General features: G+C 36.6%; 1 protein-coding gene across 1 annotated transcript in view; it reads left to right on the top strand.

The window, feature by feature from the left end:
• Positions 1 to 25,102, top strand: part of LOC128020226 (uncharacterized) — a 364,990-nt gene that overhangs the window by 234,822 nt on the left and 105,066 nt on the right. The window contains exon 9 of the mRNA XM_052607044.1: positions 8,616 to 8,930. Coding sequence (XP_052463004.1) covers positions 8,616 to 8,930 — 315 coding nt within the window. The remainder of the gene's footprint in view (positions 1 to 8,615; positions 8,931 to 25,102) is intronic.

Genomic DNA, 25,102 nt, shown 5'->3' on the forward strand with positions numbered 1-25,102 from the left:
TTGAATAGGAGAAAATTATAGATCATCCAATCTTTTACATTGGGTATCATCAGCATAGCAGTGGAAACAAATCCCTTATTTTCTAATAATATTACCGAGGGGCAATATGTATATTCAAAATAGAAGGGGACCTAGGACGGATCCTTGTGGCACTCCATATTTTACTGGTGATAAATTAGATGACACGCCATTTAAATAAACACAATGGTAGCGATCGGACAGGATCTAAACCATCTTAGAGCCTGCCCTTGAATACCTGTATAGTTTTGTAATCGATCTATGAGTACGTCATGATCTATGATGTCGAACGCAGCACTAAGATCAAGTAAGACTAGAAATGAGATGCAGCCTTGATCTGACACAAGGAGCAGGTCATTAGAAATTTTAACAAGTGTACTTTCTGTGCGATGGTGGGGCCTGAAACCTGACTGAAATTCTTTATACAGATAAAAAACATTTTGCAGGAAGGAGCTCAATTGAGCAGACAAAACTTTTTCTAAGATTTTAGACATAAATGGAAGATTTGAAATAGGCCTATAATTTGCCAGTTCACTAGGATCTAGTTTTGGTTTCTTAATAAGAGGCTTAATAACCGCCAACTTGAATGGTGTAGCAGAAATGAGTCGAACAGACAAATTAAAGAGTCTATCAGAGCTGTGTGCATTGAAACATGAGCTGAATTCCTCAGGAAGTCATAAATCAGTTCTAGTGCCACAAGAACCAAGCAGGATAACCAACCAACCAACTTGTTCACACAACAGCTTTCAACATTAACACCAATAGAACAATTATTGACAATCTTAATTCGAAGAAGAGATTGTCAAATTTATTGTTCGTGATTGAAATGCAACGCTGGACATCACATGTAAACCCAGGAGATCAAGTTAAATACTTGCATTGACTTCTTCCCTCCAGCCAGTGAAACCAGACTGAAATTCCTAAGGGGGAAGGGCTTTAAACCTTTGTCTTCACAGAAAAGTCCTTTGCCAGAGAATGGCAAAGAAACCCCTTTTATACATTATATATGGACCAGAATGAACTCAAAAAAGACTTATGAATGAATCATTCCATTGCTTAACTCCATATTCATTTATGTGTAACCCACACATTTGACTATCATGTATAATCACTTATTGTGTATGTCTTTTGATAACTATAGGATACATAGCCATGTCTAGTATTGATATAATCGCATTTTCTTGCTTGATATTGTCCTGACAATCATTTATTTGTAAAATATATCATAATCGTGTTATAGGAATCATGTCCAAAATTAGACCCTGTGAGGCAAGAACCACATGCTTGGTAAGATAAACAATGATTTATGATACCCCAGACCCCAGGACCATATCTGATTGGTCAAGGCAACATTTGAGGGGTGGCCAACAAGAAAGTTTAAATACTTTGGACACGATTAAATTTTGCTTTTAGTTCTAGTCTTGCTTGTGCTATCAGTCATGCGGGCTTTTAGTCTGCTTTTAGTTCTAGCCTTGCTTGTGCTATCAGTCATGCCTGCTCTTAGCTTTTAGCTTTGCTACCTAGCCTTAGCTTGTAGCATCTACACTGTAAAAATTTTTGCCGTTAAATAACAGTAATTTTCTGGCAGCAGGGGTGCCAGTAAAGTACTGTTAATTTACAGCTCTTAACCATTAATTTACCGCTCTTATTTTTTAACAGTATTTTACCGTAAATTCTACCATGGAAATTAACTCCACTCCCACTGCTTCAAACAGTTCGAGTTTTTAAAACTAGCATTCCTACGATGTCAGTACTATGAACTTATTTCATTTGAGTCCACTGAGAAGGAATATTTCTTAATATAACGATGCAAACACTTAATGTGCAGTAATAAAGTAACTAAATACATGACTTTTACTCAAATCACTGCAGCTCATTGTCAGCTATAGCACACATGTATGTGCTGAAGTACTTAACACAGAGATCATCACTGTATCAGCGACTCCACATTTACTGCCTTTATATAAAGCAGCAGAAAATCTGAATTTGTGGCTCATCATTGACTGAAGCACCGGCTCTACTCTACAGCACAATGGTGAACAACCAAACTACATTAAACTAAACGATCTCTCTTGTGCAAACACACATTAATACAGTCAAGTTCAGTATTTACTCTCATTATCAGTGTATGACTTTGCCTAATGTTTTTTTCTATGGATGTTCACAAATATTTTAGTTAAATTAACTTTTTTTTTCATTTGGTAAATCTGACGTTTACATTTTACAGTATATTACTGTTTTTCCTTGACCTAACGGCAACAAACTGTAGAAAAACAGTCATTTACTGGCAGCAGGGGTGCCAGTAAATAACTGTTTTTCTACAGTTTGTTTCCTGTAAATTAATTACAGTTTATTACTGTTAAATTATATTTCATGCTGTTTTTTCTTCATCTTAAATCTTTAACCCTTTAAACCCCACAAGAAAATCCTCAGTTTTAAATGAACACTTATAATGTGTGCACACTACAGAGTGTTAGAGTAACACTGAATCAGTGAAGTTAATGAGATAATTCGGTGATTAATTGATGATTGAGCATTAGTGATAAACACCTGCAGAATCACTGAAGCAAAGAGAAACACAAGAACTACAAATTACTTCAACCACAGCCTTAGATGAAATCAACTGAATGAAAGAATGCATCAAATCTCTCAATATCTGATTAAACAACTACTAAAACAGCTTCACCAGATTCACATTACTTACCAGACTTACTTTATTTATGTCAGATGTCTACAGAAGAACTTATGGAGAGTTAAATAGGTTTAGGTGTTTTTTTCACTACCATGATGGAGATCAGTGTTTACTTTAGTTGGTCTCTTGAACGTGACTTTACAATAATTAAGGTTTTTTTTTTTTTTTTTTACATGCTGTAACAATGCGCCTTTGGAACCTGTTATAGCAAAACAAAAGTACACAGAAGAAAAAAAATCTGATATTGTTGTTTATAGATTGACAAGAACAAATACTATTATTTCTGATCTAATCCCATGTCTCTTCTCTTTATTGATACTACAGCATAAGAAGGAACACTGCTGAGCTAAAGTTATAAAAGACTGTTAAGAAAATTTTACTCATAATAAAAAAAAAAACCTTTGCTGAAATTTAGACAGAAACATCAAGAATCAGCGTATGAATCACAGCAATGGTGACAATCCATAAAATAAATGAACAGATCAGTTCTGAACATCACAACACATGCTACTAAAACTTAAAACAAATGCAAAATGATAAGCACATAAGAATTCAAGAAAATAAGTGAACAATTCAGTTGCATAATTTATTCATGCCGCAATGCATGCTGGGAATCATGGATGAGTTTTATCCTGTCCTGGTACCCAGCCTGCATTGCATCATAAACCTTTTGATTGTCACCATTGTTGAGATTCATATGCTGATTGTTGATGTCTCTCTTTGAGTGTTGTGGGGACTGCTGCCCGAAATACTTTTTAACTAAAACTAGTCGTTAAATCCATAAATAATGGTTATCACACTACTTTTCAATCTTACAAAATTGAAGTGTCATTCACTCAAATATTTCAACACCAAATTAATATTTGATTACTATAGCAACGTTTTAAGTCAGTCTAGTAGAGCATGCCTGTTAGAAACAACCATAATCACTTGACTATCAAAATTAATACTGCTGTAACAGATGCATCATAAAGATACAAATACAGCAATAAAACAAAATGTAAAGTGCAAAAGTCAATGGTCAGGAGCCCAACTAAAGCAAACACTGATCTCCACAATGGTGATGTCAAACGAAACAGTAACATTATCATCTAAATCTCTTTAATTCTCAATAAGATCTTTTGATCTCTGTTCTCTGATCTGACAGAAATAAAGTCAGTCTGGTTAGTAATGTGTGAAGTTGGTGAAGCTGTTTGTTGATCGTTTAAATCTTCAGTTGATTTCATCTAAGGCTGTGGCTGAAGTCAGTTGTATTTCATGTGTTTGTCTTGTTATGTTTTTTTTTTTCTTCAGTGATTCTACTCATTAACAGCAGCTGTTGATCAGTGTCTGAATTCACTCATTAGTGTTCATTCTCTCTGTCAGGTGGACTATATTAGTAAACTCATGTAGGGAATAGTGAATGAGGGTGTAGGGTGTGATTTGAAACACAGCCGCTGAGTGTCGACTTTGAACGTTGTTAATTTACGATATATAGCAGCAGGCTACTTCTCGAAAACGATGAATATTACCCAGAATGCACTGTTTTAATGAAAAACAGTATTTTACTGTCGAAATTTGGCCGTTTTTTTACAGCGATTTTTAACAGTGTAGCCATGCGGTTAGTCATCATTGTTCTTTGAGCGCGGTTCCAGCTGCCTGCCTGCTGCTACTATGCCACGATGAGAAGGAACACAACCTAGTCTCGTCAAACTTTATTTCTTTTCTTTTCCTTTTGAGAGTTTCGTGTTCTGAGTTAAGTTTTGTAACGTTGACCTCGTCTGCGCGTTTGAACTCCAACCAGCCACACGACTCTGCACTTTCAGCCAACGCCCAACAACCACGGGCTTCCCAAGGCGTCACTTCAGAGACTGAACTTCCAGCCAATCAACGACCTCAGGATAGCCCTTTCATCGAGGCTCCTTCTTCACAGGAGATGCAAGTAACTTTACCTCCAGACTGTGACCTTTACTGGTGTATCTAATATAATTTTTAACCTCATTGAGGAACTCAATGCGAGCGCTAATTACGTGATTGATGGTTGTTCATGTTTATGCAATTTAACGTATTGCTGTGAACTTGGGATTCCATATTTCCATTCTCTTAAACTCATCTTTCCCTAACTTTTGACCTTCCTGCAACTTGTGTGAATGTGTGTGTGCGTGCGTTTATGTGTTAGATTAGTTTATATGTCTTAGATTTATCTAATAAAGCCTTATTCATATTGAAAAGAGAAGTATCTTGTGTTTTTGTGCTTACAAGTTAATGTCTTAAACTGCCGATCTTGTTACTGTGCTAATTGATAGTGTTTCACTATAGTTTGGATATTAATATCCAGCACAGATTTGATGTTAACGGCTCGTTCACTGTACCGCAGCGCGTCTCCGTGAACAGCCGTGAAACAGTGATTCTGTTCAAATTCCCTTTAAAATCTTAAATGATTCCCTTTGAGCTAAATTGACCTGTTTCAGTTACAATGGCTTTGGGACGTGACCTAAAGATAACGACGACTTAATGATATTGAGAAGCGGTTCTTCGGCTACAGGTATTAGCTCTTTCAGTAATTTAGTGCGTACAGGATCTAAAAAACATGTTGTAGGTTTAGATACAGTGATACGTTTATTTAGCTCTTCCTGTCCTATATTTGTAAAGCACTGCAGTTTATCTTGGGTGCGATGGATGAAACTGAAGTGTTAGCAGTGTAGAATATACATCGCTATTGTATTTCTAATGTTATCTATTTTATCAGTGAAGAAATTCATAAAGTCATTATTATTAAATGTTGATGGAATATTTGAATCACGTGGCGTCTGGTAATTTGTTAACTTAGCTGCTGTGCTAAATAAAAACCTTGGATTGTTTTGGTTATTTTCAATGAGTTTGTGTATATGCTCTGCCCTAGCAGTTTTTAGAGCCTGTCTATAGCTGGACATACTGTTTTTCCATGCAGTTCTAAAAACTTCCAATATAGTTTTTCTCCATTTGCGTTCAAGACTACGAGTTTCTTTCTTGAGAGAGTGAGTATTATTGTTATACCATGGCACAGTACGTTTTTCTTTAACCTTTTTCAATTTGATGGGGGCAACAGCTTCTAATGTATTAGAGAAAATAGTGTCCATGTTGCCAGTCATTTTGTCTAATTCATGTGTATTTTTGGGTACAAATAGCAGTTGAGATAGATCAGGCAGGTTATTCGCGAATCTGTCTTTGGTGGCTGGAACAATAGTTCTGCCCAGACTGTAACGCTGATACATATAGTTAATATCAGTTATACGCAGCATGCACGATACAAGGAAATGGTCTGTAATATCATCACTTTGAGGTACAATATATATAGCGGTAAGATCGATTCCATGAGATGTAATTAAATCTAGTTTATGATTAAAACAATGAGTGGGCCTGGTGAGATTTTGCTTGACTCCAAAGGAGTTTATTAGGTCAGTAAATGCAAGTCCTAATGTATCATTTGTATTATCAACGTGAATATTAAAATCTCCCATGATTAGCGCCTTATCAACTGTAACTAGAAGGTCTGAGAGGAAATCTGCAAATTCTTTTAGGAATTCTGTATACGGCCCTGGTGGTCTATACACAGTAGCCAGAGCAAGAGATACATTAGATTTCTTTTGCATGTCTGACAGTGTAACATTTAGCAATAACATTGACACTGGGCAACAGTGAGAATATCACTATATATTGTTGCAACACCCCCGCCACGACCAGTCTGACGGGGCTCATGCTTATAACAGTAGTTTGGTGGAGTAGACTCATTTAGACCAAAATAATCATTTGGTTTTAGCCAGGTTTCAGTCAAGCAGAGTACATCAAAACTATTATCTGTGATCATTTCATTTACAATAACTGATTTGGGTGTGAGTGTTCTAATATTTATGAGCCCAAACTTTAAAAATTGTTTTTGTTCATTTACTTTACATGTTTCTGGTTTAATCACGATAAGATTTTTTCTAGATCCTACATTATATTTATATTTTGACCTCACTATTCAGGGAACAGACACAGTCTTAATAGATTTTACAGCACAAGTACTTTTATCATTTAAGCGGGTGGAACAAAAGTAATCATAATAGTTATTTGAGAATTGTCTTAATAGTCACATGGAGCGAAGTGTCCTGGAGATGTCCTCAGAAAGCAGCTCCGCTCCAATTCTGCTGGGGTGTAATCCATCAGCGCAAAACAGCCTGGGACACTCCCAGAAAAGATTCCAGTTATTAACAAAGAGCAGTTTCTGTTCTTTACACCATGACAACAACCATTCATTTAAAGCAAAAAGTCTACTGAACCTTTTGTGTCCTCGTCAATACATGGGCAGTGGTTCTGACAACCGTTTGCGAACCGTCTCGATCAGGCTGCTGAAGCCCCTCTTCAGCGTCTTCGTCTACAGCGTGCCAAGCTGCTGATGCTAATGGGCTATAAGCTTATAGCGGACCCAAGAGATAAAAATAAAACTAGTGATAACCAGGCGGTCTGATAGTTTTTGTTGTAGAATACAATAGAGGATATATTCACGTGTTATAGAAACGGAAACGATGGTGTATAAAATTGATTTTTAAGATAAAAATAGTCGATAAAAAGAAAATAGTGACTGAGTTCAAAATGCAGTACAGACGCCAACAATATATAATTATATGTTGCTGATCAATTCACTTCTGTGTCATTTGTCCTTTACTCTACTCTACATGAGAACATGAAACCTGTGTGATCTCTCAGTATCAGACAGTGTAACTCCACCAGGTGTCGCTCTTTCAGTGTGATTAATGTGATATTCAGTCAGTGCTGATGGTGGGAGGAGCCAGTAAAGCTGCTCATTACTGATAAAGAGCTGAATAAAGAGGAAGTAACTAAAGCAGACAGATGTAGAGACAGAGAGATTCACACAGAGATCATTCAGCAGAAAGAAGACTGAACTCAACTCACAATGAAGATCCTCCTCATCTTCCTCACTTTCTACCTGATCTCAGGTCAGAGCTTTTCTCTTTCATCACTGCAGTAATGATGCTGTTTTCTGTTCATCATCTTTCTGATCACAGTATCAATCTGATTGACAGCTGCAGTGAGATGCTTTAGCGTCACGGGATATTCTGGAGGAAGTGTTCTGGTGGATTCTGGGAAACTTTGGTGCAGTGACTCTGCTAAATATATGGCCAAATTACCTGAGTGGAGTGTAATAATAAATGATAAGAAACATGATAAATGGATTAATGAAGGACGATTCACACTTTATCGAAACAGTGAGGGAAACCTCATGATCTACATCAGAGAACTGAACACACAAGATACTGGACGATACGCAATTGATGTTCTTCACAACCAGCGTATATATGTGACTGTGAATGTGAAAGAAGAAGGTCAGTCATTTTTTTGATCAAAGTCTTTGTTTAATAAAAATAGTAATTTAATATATATATATATATATATATATATATATATATATATATATATATATATATATATATATATATATATATTTATCTTTGAAAATTATTACAGATGAATGTTGTAAAGTGTCAAGGAGAGTGATGGTGAATGTTGGAGAAACTGCCAGTTTCAGCTGTGAATATTCACAGAATCACATTAATGATCCTAAGATCATATTCAAAGAAGAAAAAGACTCCATTGAGATGATTTACAGCAGATGGAAGAAGAAAGAAAGATTCAGTATTTCTGATGACAAACATAAAAATATCTTCAGTGTGAGGATCACTGCTGTGACACCAGATGATGGAGGAGTTTATTTATGTGGAGTTTGGATCGACAAACAATCATACAATTACTCCATTATTAATACTGGTCATCTGCATGTTATGAGTGAGTAGAACAAGCATTCAAATTTTGCAAAACAATAAAATAAAATAATAATATTAAAAAACCTGTTTAACCCAGATATAATGATATTTGTGATTGACAGCTAAAGTGGGCGTGTCTAGAGTGAACGGCTCCTCAGGAGGACGTTTGATGATCAAGTGTGAACATCCTCAATACAAAACCAACCCAAAATACATCTGTAAAGAACCAGACGGATGTTCAGAGAGGAAGAATCCAGGAGTTCAGGGTGAATGGATGGAGAATGGAGATGTTTCTTTATATGACGACACCAGATCAGGAGTCTTGATGGTGTTTTTTAGAGAGCTGAAAGCTGCAGATGAAGGAACATACAGGTGTGGAGTGAAAGTATCTGACTATACTGAGAGCTTCACTGAGATACAGCTGAGCGTCAGACACGGTGAGGAACCTCAGATACTTTGTCTTGTATATTTGGAGAATCTGTTCTGATTTATATGCAATTTCTCTTGATTAACAGATGTAAACTATCCAAAGCGTGTGACTGAATCTGTGTATCTTGGTGGAGAAGTCAACATCATCTGCTGGATCCCAAAGGAGCATAAAGTTCATTTCTGCAAAGAGGATGATAATCACATCTGCCAAAGCATCGTCTCATCTAAAGTGACAGAAATGAGTGTTTCATCAGAGAGAAATGAAGAGAGAGTTGTTACAGTGAGCATCAGTAATGTGAGTGTGAGAGATGCTGGAGTTTACTGGTGTGGAGCAGAAACCAGAGACACAGATCTGACTTTCATCTCCCTGAACACTCAAATTCAGCTCAACCTCATCAGTGAGTCCTTTCACATGATCTCATTTGAATTAGTTATAGATTCAATAACAAAAGTTGTTCTTGTTAAATATTCATGTTTGTTCAAAGTAACTCCAGAAGTGAGACATGGAAGAGAATACACAACTAGTCACAAAGATCACAAGTGTAGATAATGATAATGACAGAGATCACAGGTCATCAGATATTACAAACCCTAATGCATATTTATTGAATAGAAAATTTTAAAACAGACATTTATGTTGGAATAGGAAAGAGTATGAACATCATCCATTTTAATAACCGTGTAGATATATTGTGAAGTATATAATTTATCTCTGGACTGTGTTTGTGTGTTTTATTTTTCTCAGATTTCTCCATGATCATCATTATTAGTGTGTGTGTGATTCTGCTGCTGATCGCTGGATTCACTCTGATTGTGTACAAACACAGGAGACGAGGTGAGACTTGCTTGCATTATTTATCTCTTGAATCGTTTAACTGAATCGTTTGAGTGTCTCTGAGCTGCTTCAGATAATCTCAATCACTCAATGAGTTTCTGTCTCAGATGCTGCTCACATTTAATCTTGATCGAGTTTGTCTTTCACTTTCTGATTGTTTTTTGGGGTTAATCAGAAAGAACCTCGATGTCAGACAAGAGAAAAAGAGAGAAAGATACAATGGTGAGTCACAGTGTAATTAACACATTACTCCTCTGGTCACTTCTATACTTACACTCCTCACAAGCTGCTCTACTTGCCTTCAGAAGCTGCTTTACACAGGCGTTATAAAAACAAGTTATAATATTTAAAAAGTATTGTCAGTTATTATGTCTTTATCCATGTTTAGTAGTGCATTATACAGTTTTGTGATAATCACAAGTGTGATATTGTGTTGCCACAGCTAATTATAAATTTTAATTTACACCTCAGCCTCCTCAAAAACTTCCCCACCAGCTGCCATTCTTTTAATGTACTTTCTCTCTAGTTTATCAGCATTCAGTCATCATGTGCAGACAGCAGACGTGATTCTCTCTCAGATCCTGGATCAGCTCAAATAAACAGTCATGATGAATTACCCACAATCCCCTCTGATGAGCTCCTGTACACTGTTTCCAGTTTCCAGAGGCATGAAGAGTCTCCCAGTGAAGCTACAGTCAGATTCAGTAAACATACTTTTTTTTAATTTCTTTCTTTTTTTTCATTTATTTATTTTTACATTTGTTTAAATTCACAGTTCATTGATAAAATCTCTTCATAATCCATAATTTAGTGATGAGCAGTTGTTGGGTTTGATGAGGGTCGTTCAGTTGAGACACTTTGTCATGAGACATTATTTTGCTGCTACTCATGTTGCTTCTTTCACATGTTTAAAATAGTTTGTCAAGTCACTTTATGTGACGGTGTGGTGAAAACAGGAAATAAACCCTTGACTGACACTTGTAGAAGATACTGTAGAGTTTCCTCTCCACATACAGCAGCTTTTAACAGTTAATAAAGACTCTTTAATAGCAGCTCTTAAACAGAACTTTATGATGAGACACACATGAAGTTTGAGAATCATCATTCGCACTCTGTTCAGAACTGTTTAAATGGCTTGTTTTAATTTCTTTAAGTAAGCTATATGCTATGTTATTTGTCCTGCTTTAGATTTGTACATACAGTACAAAATAGTTACACAGAGAGTATAAAGACATTAATAGTATTAACAGCAGTCAATAGGGAGTGAATCTAGTTTGAAATACCAGATCCCAGAAATACATCCAGAAATAGAGTATAAGAACATAATGATCTGATTGCTATCATGAAAGCTTGTGAGAAAGTGTGTGTGAACGTGATGGACAGGCTGTTTCTCTGTCCATCTCAAAGCCACATAACACTGGTGAAGGTTCAGGGTCTAAGTTTAGTTTGATTGTGAAGATTAAACAGCTTTATTCAGGAAACCCACAGCGAGACACATGAGACTGAACTCAGACAGAAGATGAACATTTATTTTGAGCAGAAGACAATAAAGAGCTTTAACAAAAGCCTGAAAAACATTGTATGATTAACAAATTATCCATGTGTGATTTGAAAGTTTTACTTATAAATAATAATAAAAAGGCATGTCCACAAATCACAGAATGTCTGAAAAATGTTTTATATGGTATATATATATTTGTATTGTTAAAAGGGTCATATGATGCTATTTTAGGATAATTAGTTTGTGTATTTTGTATAACAGAATATGTTGACATGTTTTAATGTTCAAAAAACATTATTTTTCAAATACTGTACATTATTGTAGGTCCTCTAAGCCCCGACTCTCAAACAAGGACAGTCTGCTCTGATTGGCCAGCTGCCCAGTGCATTGTTCTTGGCTGAACACTGCAAGTACTCGTCGAAAATGTAACGCCCCTTACCATAATCATAAGCTTCATCTTTCAAAATAAATGTAAAGACAGTTAATAATGTCGTCCATAAAATGCATTGCTGTTCTGTTGTGAGTAATCTTATAGATGCATCTACTTTCAGAAAGCCAAACAGAGTGCTTTTGGTTTCTCCTGGATACACACACATCTCCCTGACATGACTGCTTCAATACTTACTGTGTTCCTGAAGCCATGCCTTCTTTCTTTGTGTGAACATTTGGGTGGCATTACACAAATATTTCCACACAGTGATGTAGAGATGTGGAGGTTTGTTTAAACGAGGCGTTTTAGGGGTCATGGCAGAGTCTTAACTTTGATAAAGAATATCTCTTTGGATTTGAGACTTTAATGTTTGCAACTTTACCTATCTTCTTCATACACCTTAAGCTTTGTAACAATTGTAACACTCAGAAAAATTGAAATCGCATCATACTTTATGTTAATATCATGTAAAGAAGCATCTCCGGGTTTACTGTATTAATAAGTACACTGTAAAACATTGTGCCGTTAAATAACAGTAATTTACTGGCAGCAGGGGTGCCAGTAAAGTACTGTTAATTTACAGCTTTCAACCATTCATTTACCACTCTTATTTTTTTACAGTATTTTACCATAAATTCTACCATGGAAATTAACTCCACTCCCACTGCTACAAATAGTTTCGAGTTTAAAAGCTAACATTCCTATGATGTTAGTACTATGAGCTTATATCATCTGAGTCCACTGAGAAGGAATATTTCTTAATATAAAGATGCAAACACACATTTACTGTGTTTATATAAAGTAGCAGTGGCTCATCATTAACTGAAGCACAGGCTCTACTCTCCAGCACAATGGTGAACCACAAAATTACATTGAACTTAACTGATCTCTCTTGTGCAAACACACATTAATACAGTCAAGTTCAGTATTTACTCTAATACTAGGAGGAATGACTTGGTTCCTCTGGTGAAATCAGCTCCTGAGTTCATGAGTGGAGCAAAAAATATGGCAGGAATTTTACTTTCTGACCCCTGGACTTTACACCTCTGTCTATAATATATCTGCTTGTTTTACACTTATTGGCCACCAGGTGGTATTGTGAGGAAATTGAGTTTCCAGAAATTAACCCTTTTGTGAACCACTTGGCTGAAAAGCTTAAAACTTCATGAGGCTTCATCTTTCCATCACTAGCAGCAGGCTACCTTCTCGAAAATGGTGAATATTACCCAGAATGCACTGTTTTAATTAAAAACAGTATGATACTGTCGAAATGTGGCCGTTTTTTTACATCGATTTTTAACAGTGTATTTTACTAGTTTATTAAAGAGACTTGCATGTAAATGTCTCAGCAGTTTGTGTTTGCTGGGCTGTTAACAATGTGGTCAGCGTGATAAAATCATCAACATGCTGCCTTGTGGTCTTCTTTTTTTACACCAATATAAAGTCTTTTAAAATTCCCACATAATAGAGCATTAGGCATGAACAAGTATCCTTATTATCACATTTTACTAAAAACTGCATAAAATAACACTTTATTTCAACATTTTCTCTCCCCATATCCAGTCCTGTGCAAAGCATGATGGGAAGTGTAAAACTTATTTTGAGGTACTTGATTGAAACATGTTCTTTCAAAATGAAAACTTTATGTTAAACCAACGAGTGACAGGTTTATGTCAGTTTAACATGACACAATCATGTTGAACTGAAAAATAGCCAAAATGGCATTAATTCAACATGAACTGTTCAGGTAAAGTGAACAAAACGCAAAATCATTTTTTTTTGAGTGCACAAAACAGTGCTGATGCAAGACACACACTCACTCCACCCACATAGTGCAAAACCCGAGACCATGGTCTACCAACCGTGACAGAAAGAAAGAAAGAAAGAAAGAAAGAAAGAAAGAAAGAAAGAAAGAAAGAAAGAAAGAAAGAAAGAAAGAAAGAAGATAAAACCAAGTCTTAGCATTTCACTCTCTTTAAACTGTCATCAATGGTGCTGAAATTTTACAGATGCTGTCCATGGTACTGATATATATATATATTATGTTTATTTGCTTTTGGATTTTTTTTCAATGATGCTATCACTGCCCCTAAAGTATCCAAACAAATACAAGTATGATTGATCCTAAAAAGGTGTTGTTTCTTACAAGTGAAAAAGTAACTACAAGAATGAGATTAATTTTGTCATTTCTAAGAGTGTCTTGTGTCTAGTGAATCTCAGTGAACTTACATGTTCATGTTCTAGTGGAAGATTTAAATAGTGCAGAACAATTTACATGAGTGTCATTTCTCCTCATATAGAAAGCATGACACCTGTATGAGCTCTGAGTATCAGACACTGTAACTCCACTAGGTGGTGCTCTTCAGTGTGATTCATGTCAATCAGTAAAGACTATCTCATTGTTAAAAAGATTTTGCACTGGGTAAAATGTGTCTCGACTGCAAATTCACCATACAGGGCATTTTATCATTATTAATTAACATGTATGATCTCATTGATTAGTCGTTGTAATCATAACAGCAACATTAGAGAAGCTTCATAACTATGTGTGTGTGTGTGTTTCAATGTTTGTTTAAAGATACTGCAAGCACATTTTTCTTTCCAATTCAAAGCCACAGAAAACAAATGAAGGTCCAGGGTCTCGGTTTAATTCGATTGATTGTGAAGATTAATCAGACTTCTTCAGGAAATTCAACAGTGAGACACATGAGACTGAGATGTATTTGCATGATTTTGCATAGTGTGTTTGTGGTTTGACTTCACTCTTGCACTTCAATTATTGGGGTCAAACCAAGGAGCCCTTAACCCACCTGCAGATATGAAAGGACCAAAAACTGGTTTCCGTAGACACACATTTTCCGATGCTGTGTGAATTGGTGTAATACATGAAAAAATAAAATGTGTAATATCTCAGTTCTTCCTTCAGAATGTTTTATTCAGGTCAAATGAAATACTTAATTCAGGTCAGATATAGATAACATTATCTGCAAATGTTTTAAGCAGCGCCTGGTCAGGAGAACTAGAGACATGTAAACATTAAAACATAGTTTGACTCTTTGTAGGAAGATCAGAGACCAGCAGAACCCCTTTACTGACAGCTATAGTGAATCTAATCAGTAAACAGCTGCCATCATCTTCACATTAAAAGGCTAATACAATGCAGATCACCTTAGAATTCATCAATGTTATGTCAGGATGTAGGATCAAAATTATAAACAGATTCTTAAATTTGTAAAACTGGTTTTGCTATTAAGCTCCATAAACTGCAGTCATAATTTAGGGTGCATTATAAAATGTCTGCTTGTTAAGCCCTAAAAGTCCCATCGATCAACCCCCTCTGCATCCTTGGAGCATTGTTTTACTTCAGTATTGAACTCTGTGTGATTAAAAAGACCTAATAAAACTTCCTCAGTAACAGAGGGACTAATAATGAGTCATATTTGTGACCCTGTGTATCTTATCACACACGGTCAATTCTTAATTTAGAAACTAAATATTGAAATATTGCACGTCAACAATCCATGCAATGAGGTTTATTTTCAACTCCTCCCATTTCTCTAAATGTGCATCTATTCAAATGTGAAAGTTTGTGGACGTCTCGAAATTTGCACAGAGCAGAGAGGAGAAGATGTTCTGTGAGTAATCAATTCAGCTTAGACCTGTTTTCACACAGACCTGTTTTATGTCATCTGACATTTCGCAGTAATATAGCACAAAGCATATGGATATTTTTTATGGTTTCATTCGGAGTTTGACAGCAGTAGTTGGTTAAAGGTCACCCTGCTGGGCTTGAGTATAGACTTACAAACTCAAGCTACACTGCTAAATCTCTCAGTATCAGACAGTGTAACTCCAGCAGGTGTCGCTCTTTCAGTGTGATTAATGTGATATTCAGTCAGTGCTGATGGTGGGAGGAGCCAGTAAAGCTGCTCATTACTGATAAAGAGCTGAATAAAGAGGAAGTAACTAAAGCAGACAGATGTAGAGACAGAGAGATTCACACAGAGATCATTCAGCAGAAAGAAGACTGAACTCAACTCACAATGAAGATCCTCCTCATCTTCCTCACTTTCTACCTGATCTCAGGTCAGAGCTTTTCTCTTTCATCACTGCAGTAATGATGCTGTTTTCTGTTCATCATCTTTCTGATCACAGTATCAATCTGATTGACAGCTGCAGTGAGATGCTTTAGCGTCACGGGATATTCTGGAGGAAGTGTTCTGGTGGATTCTGGGAAACTTTGGTTCAGTGCAAATGTTAAATGCATGAATAAATTACCTGAGTGGACAAATATAATGAATAATACGAAACATGACAAATGGATCAATGTTGGAAAATTCACATTGTTTCAAAATAACGAGGGAAACCTCATGATCTACATCAGAGATTTGAAGGAACATGATGCTGGAGGATACTGGATCGGTGTTCTTTACAAGTGGGGTATAGATATGACTTTACATGTGGAAGAAGGTCAGTCATTTTAAGATGAAATTCAATTCAAGTTTATTTAAATAGTTCTTTTAATGATGCAAATCATTGCAAAGCATCTTTACAGAAAAAGTATAAAAAAATACAGTATATTCAGTAAAATCTTATCAATGGTGACTATCTCACGTTGATGTCCATATGGCCGAAATGTACGGTAAAAAATCAAACAGTTAATGTCATGTAATCAAAACAGACAGTGAACACTATTAACAGCAATGAGTATATGTTGGGATCAAACTGATAGTCATCTCAGGTCTTTACAAGGACTGGATCCAGACTGAAGCTTGTGTAAAGTTACCTCGGGATGCCAGTCCCACGGTGGCAGATATAGAGAAGGAAATAGAGACTTAGTTAGTGTTACTGCTGTTCCAACCAAGTAAAAATTATGTGTTCATCCCAAGCAAAATAATGTTAATGTGCATTTGATCAGATGTAACTGAAGTACAGGGTTATGAGATGCATAATTTGAATGCTTGGCTAAAGAGATGTGCTTCTAATTTAGATTTAAAAAGAGAGAGTGTGTCTGAACCCCGAACATTATCAGGAAGGCTATCCAGAGTTTGGGAGCCAAATGTGAAAAAGCTCTACCTCCTTTAGTGGACTTTTCTATCCTAGGAACTACCAAAAGTCCAGCGTTTTGTGAACTTAGGGAGCGTGATGGATTTTTACGTGGCAGAAGACTAGTTAGGTAAGCAGGAGCAAAACCATTAAAGGGGTCATATAGCATTATTAAAAAGAAAATTATTTTGTGTTTATGATGTTTAAGGTTAAAAAAAACACATTATTTTACACATAGTGTACATTATTGTTTCTCACACCGGCACGATGTGATAAAACCAATGAAACCCATTATAAACCAGCCATTTGTTGCATCCAGTGGGTACATAATTACTGATTATTATGACTTATACTGTCTTTTTACGCGTTGCATTTCATATTGCGCCACGTAAACATAAAATCATGTCTGCATTTGTGACTAGAGAAAGGACAAATTACAAGCTCCTCTACACTGTTCAAAACTCATGTTTGAATAATAATTGGCAAATACTTTTAATATGTAAACGTACCTACAGGATGTGAGTCAGAAGTGCCAGACTGTCCTTGCAAAGTTGAAATTGCTCCACTTCATCGTAACAGACAGCAGCATTGTAGGCTACTCTCACAGGAAACAGTCCTCTGTAAAATATTTGGGTTGAACTGTTCGGGAAAAGTGTTGTGAATACTGATTTCTAGTCTTATCCTCTTTTGGAAACCAAACAAAGTATCTTAGCTTTCACAACAAAGCACACAGCGTCTCCAGGACATGGCACTGGCTCAACAGCTAGAATAAAAGTTATACCTTCTTCCTTTGCGTGAACATGTGGGGGTGTGTTAGAACAAGGTGTTTTAGGGTTTTTGGTTGACTCAAGTCAAGTCTAGTCACTTTTATTGTCAAATCACCACAGCACATGTGCCTTGTTGAGTGATATTCTTGGGAGCGTGCTGCAGAAATTGCAGAAACAATTAACATATAACCATACAGACTTCAACAATGAAAATGTGCAATATGCACATACATATAGTCAGTACACACGTCAGTACACACAGTGTACTATTAAACATACTTATTGGATGGTATACAGTTTTATCAGATAGATTATTTTATTAAATGTCATGTGTATGTATAGTTCAAAGTGCAGTGTGTGACATACCATGTTGTGTGAGTATGCTGTAGGGCAGGCCCGTCGCGACAAGGCAGGCAAACCAAGACAACGACTGGTTAAGAATAAAATGCAACGACACTGTTTGAGCGCCTCTTTGATTGTCAATGCAGTAACGTGCAATGACACTGTTATCGGGATCCCCCTCAAGGGGGCCCCTCTCAGTAGTCGCTGACGGCAGTCAGCCAACACGTGATCTCTGCTACCGGCAAAATACAAAACCTCCTCGGCAGTCATGAAGCGGAATTATGCTTCAGGAAGCCAGAAGAGAAAGGAAGAGGAGGATAAGAAAAAAAAAAAAAAAACAAGATAGTGGTAAGTGATAAATTACACTGGATATAATAGCTCTACAAATTGTCAGTCTTGTACAAATGGTGTAATTTTGCAGCAGGTAGGCTAGCAAAAAAAATGTTTATGTTAGCTACCTGCCTGAGGGCAAATGCTGCTTGTAACGAACAGTTTTTTCTTTTTTCGAAAGGAAGAAATATGGTTAATGTAACATGTTTTTTAACGGGATGAGGAAGACGCAGAACAGAAAACGCGTACTGCAAAAGAGTCAGCAGTGTTTTGATTTGAGGGCGAGGGCAAATGTAAAGAGAACGTTGTGGCGTGTGTCGATTTTGAATGAATGAATTAAAAATAGGTCATTGCACTTACATCAAATCACGATATGTACTAATATCTGTAAATATTAAGCCGGAACAGTCTATTTAAATATGAATCCTGCATGTTCTGCTCGTCTCTGTTAATGAATCGACTTCCTTTACACTGAAGCGCACGTGACGCTCGCGGTAATTTCAGCATCTGCAGTCTCACTAAAGACGTCAACACATGAACAACATCTCCAGAACTGCTCTGACAGTCACTTCATGAGCATTTGAGCATTTGATATGAATAAATGGTACGCCAACCCGTCAAAATAAAAGTCCTGTTTTAGACAAGTATTTGCCAGAGATGTATTACTATTGTTCAGCAGAACATAGCCTACTGCTAAAAAAAATCTAACTTTTTTTTTAAGGTTTAATCACACAAAATTTCTTCCATGTTTTATTTTTAATAGTAAATCCCCTTTGTTTACCAAAAAGTTAAGTTTGCTTAATTTTCAATAATTTAAATAGAAATTAAATTAATGTTTTGTGTTTAATGTTTAAACAAAATGCAATATTTAAAACCCCAACTGAATGGCACTTAAATGCACTTAATTCATCTGTCAACTTTATTGTCATTGTTCACAGTACAATATATAATTATAGCTGATATCCTGCACAGCCCAGAGTTTAAACTGATAAGTGTGTGCTGTCATATTATTGCAAATCACTATTGAATTCCCACCAAACTATTTTTAAGCAGTATTTGCACTGTAAACCTTTTTTATTTATATAAAGTGTAGGTGAACTTAAACTGTATGTCTATGCTGTGGTTCCTGTAGGATTTGCGTGCGTGCAGGGGTCGGGGGGCCTCTATGTCCATTTTGCTTGGGGCCCCCAAATTCCTTCAAACAGCCCTGCTGTAGGGTGCTGTAGGGTGTATTAGTTCTGACTGTTCATTAGTCTGATAGCCTGAGGGAAAAAGCTATCCCTTAGTCGATTAGTGTGGGATCGGATGCTGCGGAGACGTCTTTCTGAGGGCAGCAGAGAGAGCAGTCCGTGGGATGGGTGGATGGAGTAACTGATGATCCTCCGGGCTTTCCTTATGCACCACCTGGTGTAGAAGTCCTGGAGGGATGGAAGCTCACCTCCAACAATGTGGCTGGCAGTTTGCACGACCATTTTCAGAGCTTTACGGTTGCCAGGAGTACTGTTTCCGAACCAGGCAGTGATGCAGCCCACCAGGATGATCTCCGTAGTGCATCTATAGAATGATCTGAGGATGCTGGGGCTCATTCCAAACTTCCTCAGCCGTCTCAATAAGAAGAGGTGTTGATGTGCCTTCTTCAGTACTGTGTCAGTGTGTGTAGACCAGGTGAGATCCTCACTGATGTTAACGCCGAGGAACTTGAAGCTGCTTATCCGCTCCACAGATGCCTTGTCCATGGTGATGGGTGTGTGTTCTCTGCTCTGTCTCCTGAAATCCACCACCAGCTCCTTGCTCTTGTCGATGTTGAGTGAGAGGTGGTTCTCCTGACACCATTCAGTCAGGATGCTCACCTCCTCTCTGTAGGCCGTCTCATCGTTGTTGGTGATCAGGCCTATCACCGCTGTGTCATCAGAGAATTTGATGATGACATTGGAGCTGTGTGTGGCTGTACAGTCATGTGTGTACAGGGAATACAGGAATGGGCTGAGGACACAACCCTGAGGAGCACCAGTGTTGAGGGTCAGCTTTAACTTTTATAAAGAATATCTCTTTGGATTTGAGACTTTAGCCTTTGCAACTTTACAGAGCTTCTTTAAGCACCAAGAGCTTGTAACACTCTAAAGAGAAAGGGAAATGTTTAATCACATCATATAACCCCTTTAAGGCCTTATAGGTATGTACAAGTAATAATAATTTGTAACTGATAAAGAAAGGTAATATGATCATATTTTCTTGACCTGGTAAGGATTCTAGCTGCTGCATTTTGGATTAACTGTAGCTTGTTTATTGAAGAAGCAGGACAACCACCTAGAAGTGCTTTACAATAGTCCAGTCTAGAGGTCATGAATGCATGAACTAGCTTTTCTGCATCAGAAACAGATAACATGTTTCATAGCTTGGCAATGTTTCTAAGATGGAAGAATGTTGTTTTTGTAAAGACAAGTTGCTGTCTAATATAACACCCAGATTTTTGACTGTAGAGGAAGTAACAGTACAACCATCTAGATGCAAATTGTAATCCAAGAGATTCTATGTACTGCTTTCTGGTACAATAAACAATATTGTATATACAATAAAGTATTATCCGAAATTAATAGATGACAATTATTAGTCATCCAGTCTTTTAACTCTATTAGCTTAGATAATTTAGGTCTTGTTGAAATATATATTATATGTTATACATTTCTAATCACTTCCAAAGCCTGATTAAAAGTAAAATATATTTCTAACAGATTCATGTTGTAAAGTGTCAAGGAGAGTGATGGTGAATGTTGGAGAAACTGCCAGTTTCAGCTGTGAATATTCACAGAATCATATAAATGACTCCAAAATCATATTCAAAGAAGGAAAAGACACCATTGAGATGATTTACAGCAGATGGAAGAGGAAAGAAAGATTCAGTATTTCTGATGACAAACATAAAAACATCTTCAGTGTGAGGATCACTGCTGTGACACCAGATGATGGAGGAGTTTATTTATGTGGAGTTTGGATCAACAAACAATCAAACAGTTATTTCATTATTAATACTGTTCATCTTCATGTTATGAGTGAGTAGTACAAATAATCATTTTGCATTTGCAGGAGAGTTGATAAGTTGTGATATTATTTAGAAGCAGGAACCTGAGCAGTTCAAGTATGATTGTTTACATTATAAACCAAATACAGAAATATGTTATAAGCACATTAATGTTGCAATTTACTTGTTTTTATACAAAGTGGCTCCAGTAGTGAGAGATGAAGGAGAATCAGCTGAGATCATCTGTCCTTATGATTCAATCTATAAATCAAAGCCAAAGTCTCTCTGTAAGGGGAAGTGCTCCACTAGAGACAGAAATCCTCTCAGTGAGACTGTGAGAGAAGAGAAAGAGACCAAGACTGGCAGATTGACTCTGAATGATGACGTCACTGCAGGGGTCTTCACTGGGACCATCACTGGACTGACAGCAGAGGATGCTGGGAAATACTGGTGTGCAGTGACATTAGAAACAGAGCTCAATTATCTTTACACTCATCTGATCGTCATCATGAACGAGGGTGAGGAAGGTTTCTGCATCTGAATATGTGAAACTACGGCTGTGAATTGATGTTCTTGTGTCTGTAAACATTTCCAGAGCTGAACTTGACTAAGTATGAAGGAGAGGACGTGTCAATCCAGTGCAAGCATCATGATGAAGATCAGAAACGCTTCTGCAAAGCACATGAAGCCTCCATGTGTGTGAAGGATGGAGTTTCATTGGAGACGATCAGAGATGATCGATTCTCTTTCAGTGATGAAGCATCTACTGGAGTCTTTACTGTGAACATCACTGATCTGAGAGAAGAGGATTCTGGGATATACTGGTGTGGAGCCCACATCATCACTAAAGTGCTTTTAAATGTCAAAAAGGGTACATTAACTTAATTTAATCAACGTATTTGATTCACTCGCAAGACTACATATATTCAAACAGAAACAAAATACCAATAATACAATCAGTATTTTTTTTCTTTGTTATTACTTGTACTTGTTTTGTAGAATGTATTTATAACCAATAATGTTGTATAGAAAAGGCCTGAAATAAACACCATAAAATGTAATTTTTCACCATTAATTAATATGTCTACTGTCTTTAACATTTAACATGTGTGTGTGTGTGTGTGTGTGTGTGTGTGTGTGTGTGTGTGTTTTATTTCTCAGATTACTCCATGATCATCATTGTAAGTGTGTGTGTGATTCTGCTGCTGATCGCTGGATTCACTCTGATTGTGTGCAAATTAAGACACAAGAGACGAGGTGATGCTCACACAAAGCCCAGTTCAGTCTACTGCACAATTACCCACAATCCCCTCTGATGAGTTGAAAGGTGTTTATTTTCAATAAACATCAAATCAATATTAGAAAAGTGTAAATTAAGTGCCTCATGGGAATTTAATAAAAAAGAGTTTATCGGGTAGGCGTATGACCTTTATTGTCCCAATAAGGTGGCAATCTATTTACCGGTAATCATTTTAATAAATATGATAATTTACACTCAATATGTTTTTGCAAACTCTACTACAGTACTGAGGTGCAAATGTGTTTGAGACTATAATAATTATTTTATCACCATAAAAGAGAGTGAGATATAATTTCTGCAAGTAATAAAAAAATATATATTTTCACTTGCATCACTCTCATGACTGATTTAAATATATAGGAAACCAGGTCATTTTGTATGATTGTTCATAATTTGAATAATTTAAAATTAGTTTCTTATTTATTATTGAACAATTATCGGTAGTCTTTAGTGGTGGAAATTATGATTCTTTCTAGAGATTCGTTCATTTTCAGTTCGTTCACCAAAATGATTCGTTCAGAATCGTTCACTTATTCGTTCAGTGACCATTTCTTCGTATTACACAAAATAAACCAGCAGGTGGCAAAATAGAGTGTATTATGTGTTTTGTCTTAAGTCAACGAGCGTATTCACTTGTTACAAAAAATGATCTGGCTTTATTCAAATGTGTGTATAATCGCATTCAATATATAAAGTCTAATTAAGTTGTTCAGATGAACAAAGCACAAGGTTTTCTTGCCTAATTAGCATTTTATTTGTTTGGTCAGACAGTTTGTATATTATATATTTACATTCATAAATCGGGGATTAAACGTGGAGTTGCTAAATATCAAAACAAGCGTATGTGCACAGTACAGTACCTATAACTGCGCTTTGCATTTTTGCGAGATTGACATGCTAAATGGCAGATTAACCTGGTTTACTCTCATTTTTTTCGTTCACGAACGAGACAACGTACCAGTTCATTTCATTCACGAACGACATGTGTGCATCAGTTCAGTCATTTCATTCACGAACGAGATGTATCAGCTCATTCAACTCATTCACGAACGACATGGGTACCAGTACAGTCATTTCGTTCACGAACGATAAGATCTCTAGATCTAGTTCAGACTCAGTAGTATTCGTTCACTACATTCAACAAATCAAATACTCTGTCACATCTCATACTCGAAGGCTATCGGCTCGAGGTTGAGTAATTCTTTGACAGGATGAAACAGTTGTTACCCGGTTCACTGAGCTGCGCATGCGCTGCTTATAGCGCCGCGCTGCTGTGGAGGGAGGAACTTCACTGAACGAGAAATATGAGTCAGTGGATTACGTGAACGAGAACGATTCGTTCACCTTAAAGATTCGTTCAAAAAGAACGATTCGTTCACGAACGACACATCAATAGTAATCTTATTTCAGTTTAAACATTTAATGTTCAAATGTATATTTGTATTTATTTATTGTGAATATCTCACAAAATGTTTCTAATGAATGCTGGAGGTCTTTTAGTGTGGTGAACATGTTATTTTTCCATCAAGCTCAAAACCACAAAACAACAGACAGGTTCTGTGTCTCAGTTCAGTGTGAATGAGAAGATTAAACAGACTTTTTCAGGAAACCCACAGCGGGGCACATGAGACTGAACAGAAACAGACTGAAGTGGAATGTGGGCAGATCTGCTGATGAAAACAGCAAAAGAGAAATGGTCATTTTTTTCTCAAAAGACAATACAACCAAACCCAAATACACAAAGGGGACAGCCTTTCTATCTATTTGCATCAATATTAATGTTACATTTGTCTTTCAACATACACAAAGTCACTGCCATTTATTGATTCCTGTGCTTAAGATCGTGTGTTTCTTTGAATTCTGCACTTCTTGTTTATTCTCAGATTCTACCACACATCTGGAAATATTTTAGGGTTCATTCAGTTTCCAGAAGCATGAGTCTCTCAGCGATCCTTTAGTTAGGGCAGGAGCACAAGACTCAACTAGCTCCCTCATGACATTGTTTTTGAATGTTTACATTCATATTTTAAATAAAAGGTACTTATGATGGATTTGGTGATTCATTATTATTATTATTATTATTATTATTATTATTATTTTTTTTTACAATTGTGTATTTTCATAAAAAGGCTACTCTTAAACCCAGTAGTTTTATAGACTGAATAGCCTTGTCTCAGTGGTTTGTGTTTTCAGCTTTTAGGTGTGCTAAAGATCATCCGTGGGAGATGCGCTCCAGCTTGTGGTTTTCTTTTGCTCTATTTATATTCTTTGGGTCAAACCACAGCACTTCAGCCACCTACTTATGTGACACAGGAAACCGTTTCTTTAGTAATGATGGACACAGACTTTACACTTCAAGAAAATATAAACATTTGTGCAATATATTGTATGAACTTTTTAAAATTGTAATAATATATCTCAGTTCTTTAGATTGTAAATATGAAAATTATGGTATGATACACACACAAGCCAATGAGGTTTGAGCACCATTTGGACCGTGTCTTCAATGAGTGCTGCGTGAACCTTTGAAAGGAAACAAACTTTGCATGTGAATCAGAATTTGAACAGAGATCACAGAGGGAGGGCGTTTCTGTGGGTAAACACTTACAA

The sequence above is a fragment of the Carassius gibelio genome, chromosome A1, assembly GCF_023724105.1.
Source record: "Carassius gibelio isolate Cgi1373 ecotype wild population from Czech Republic chromosome A1, carGib1.2-hapl.c, whole genome shotgun sequence".
NCBI lineage: Eukaryota > Metazoa > Chordata > Actinopteri > Cypriniformes > Cyprinidae > Carassius > Carassius gibelio.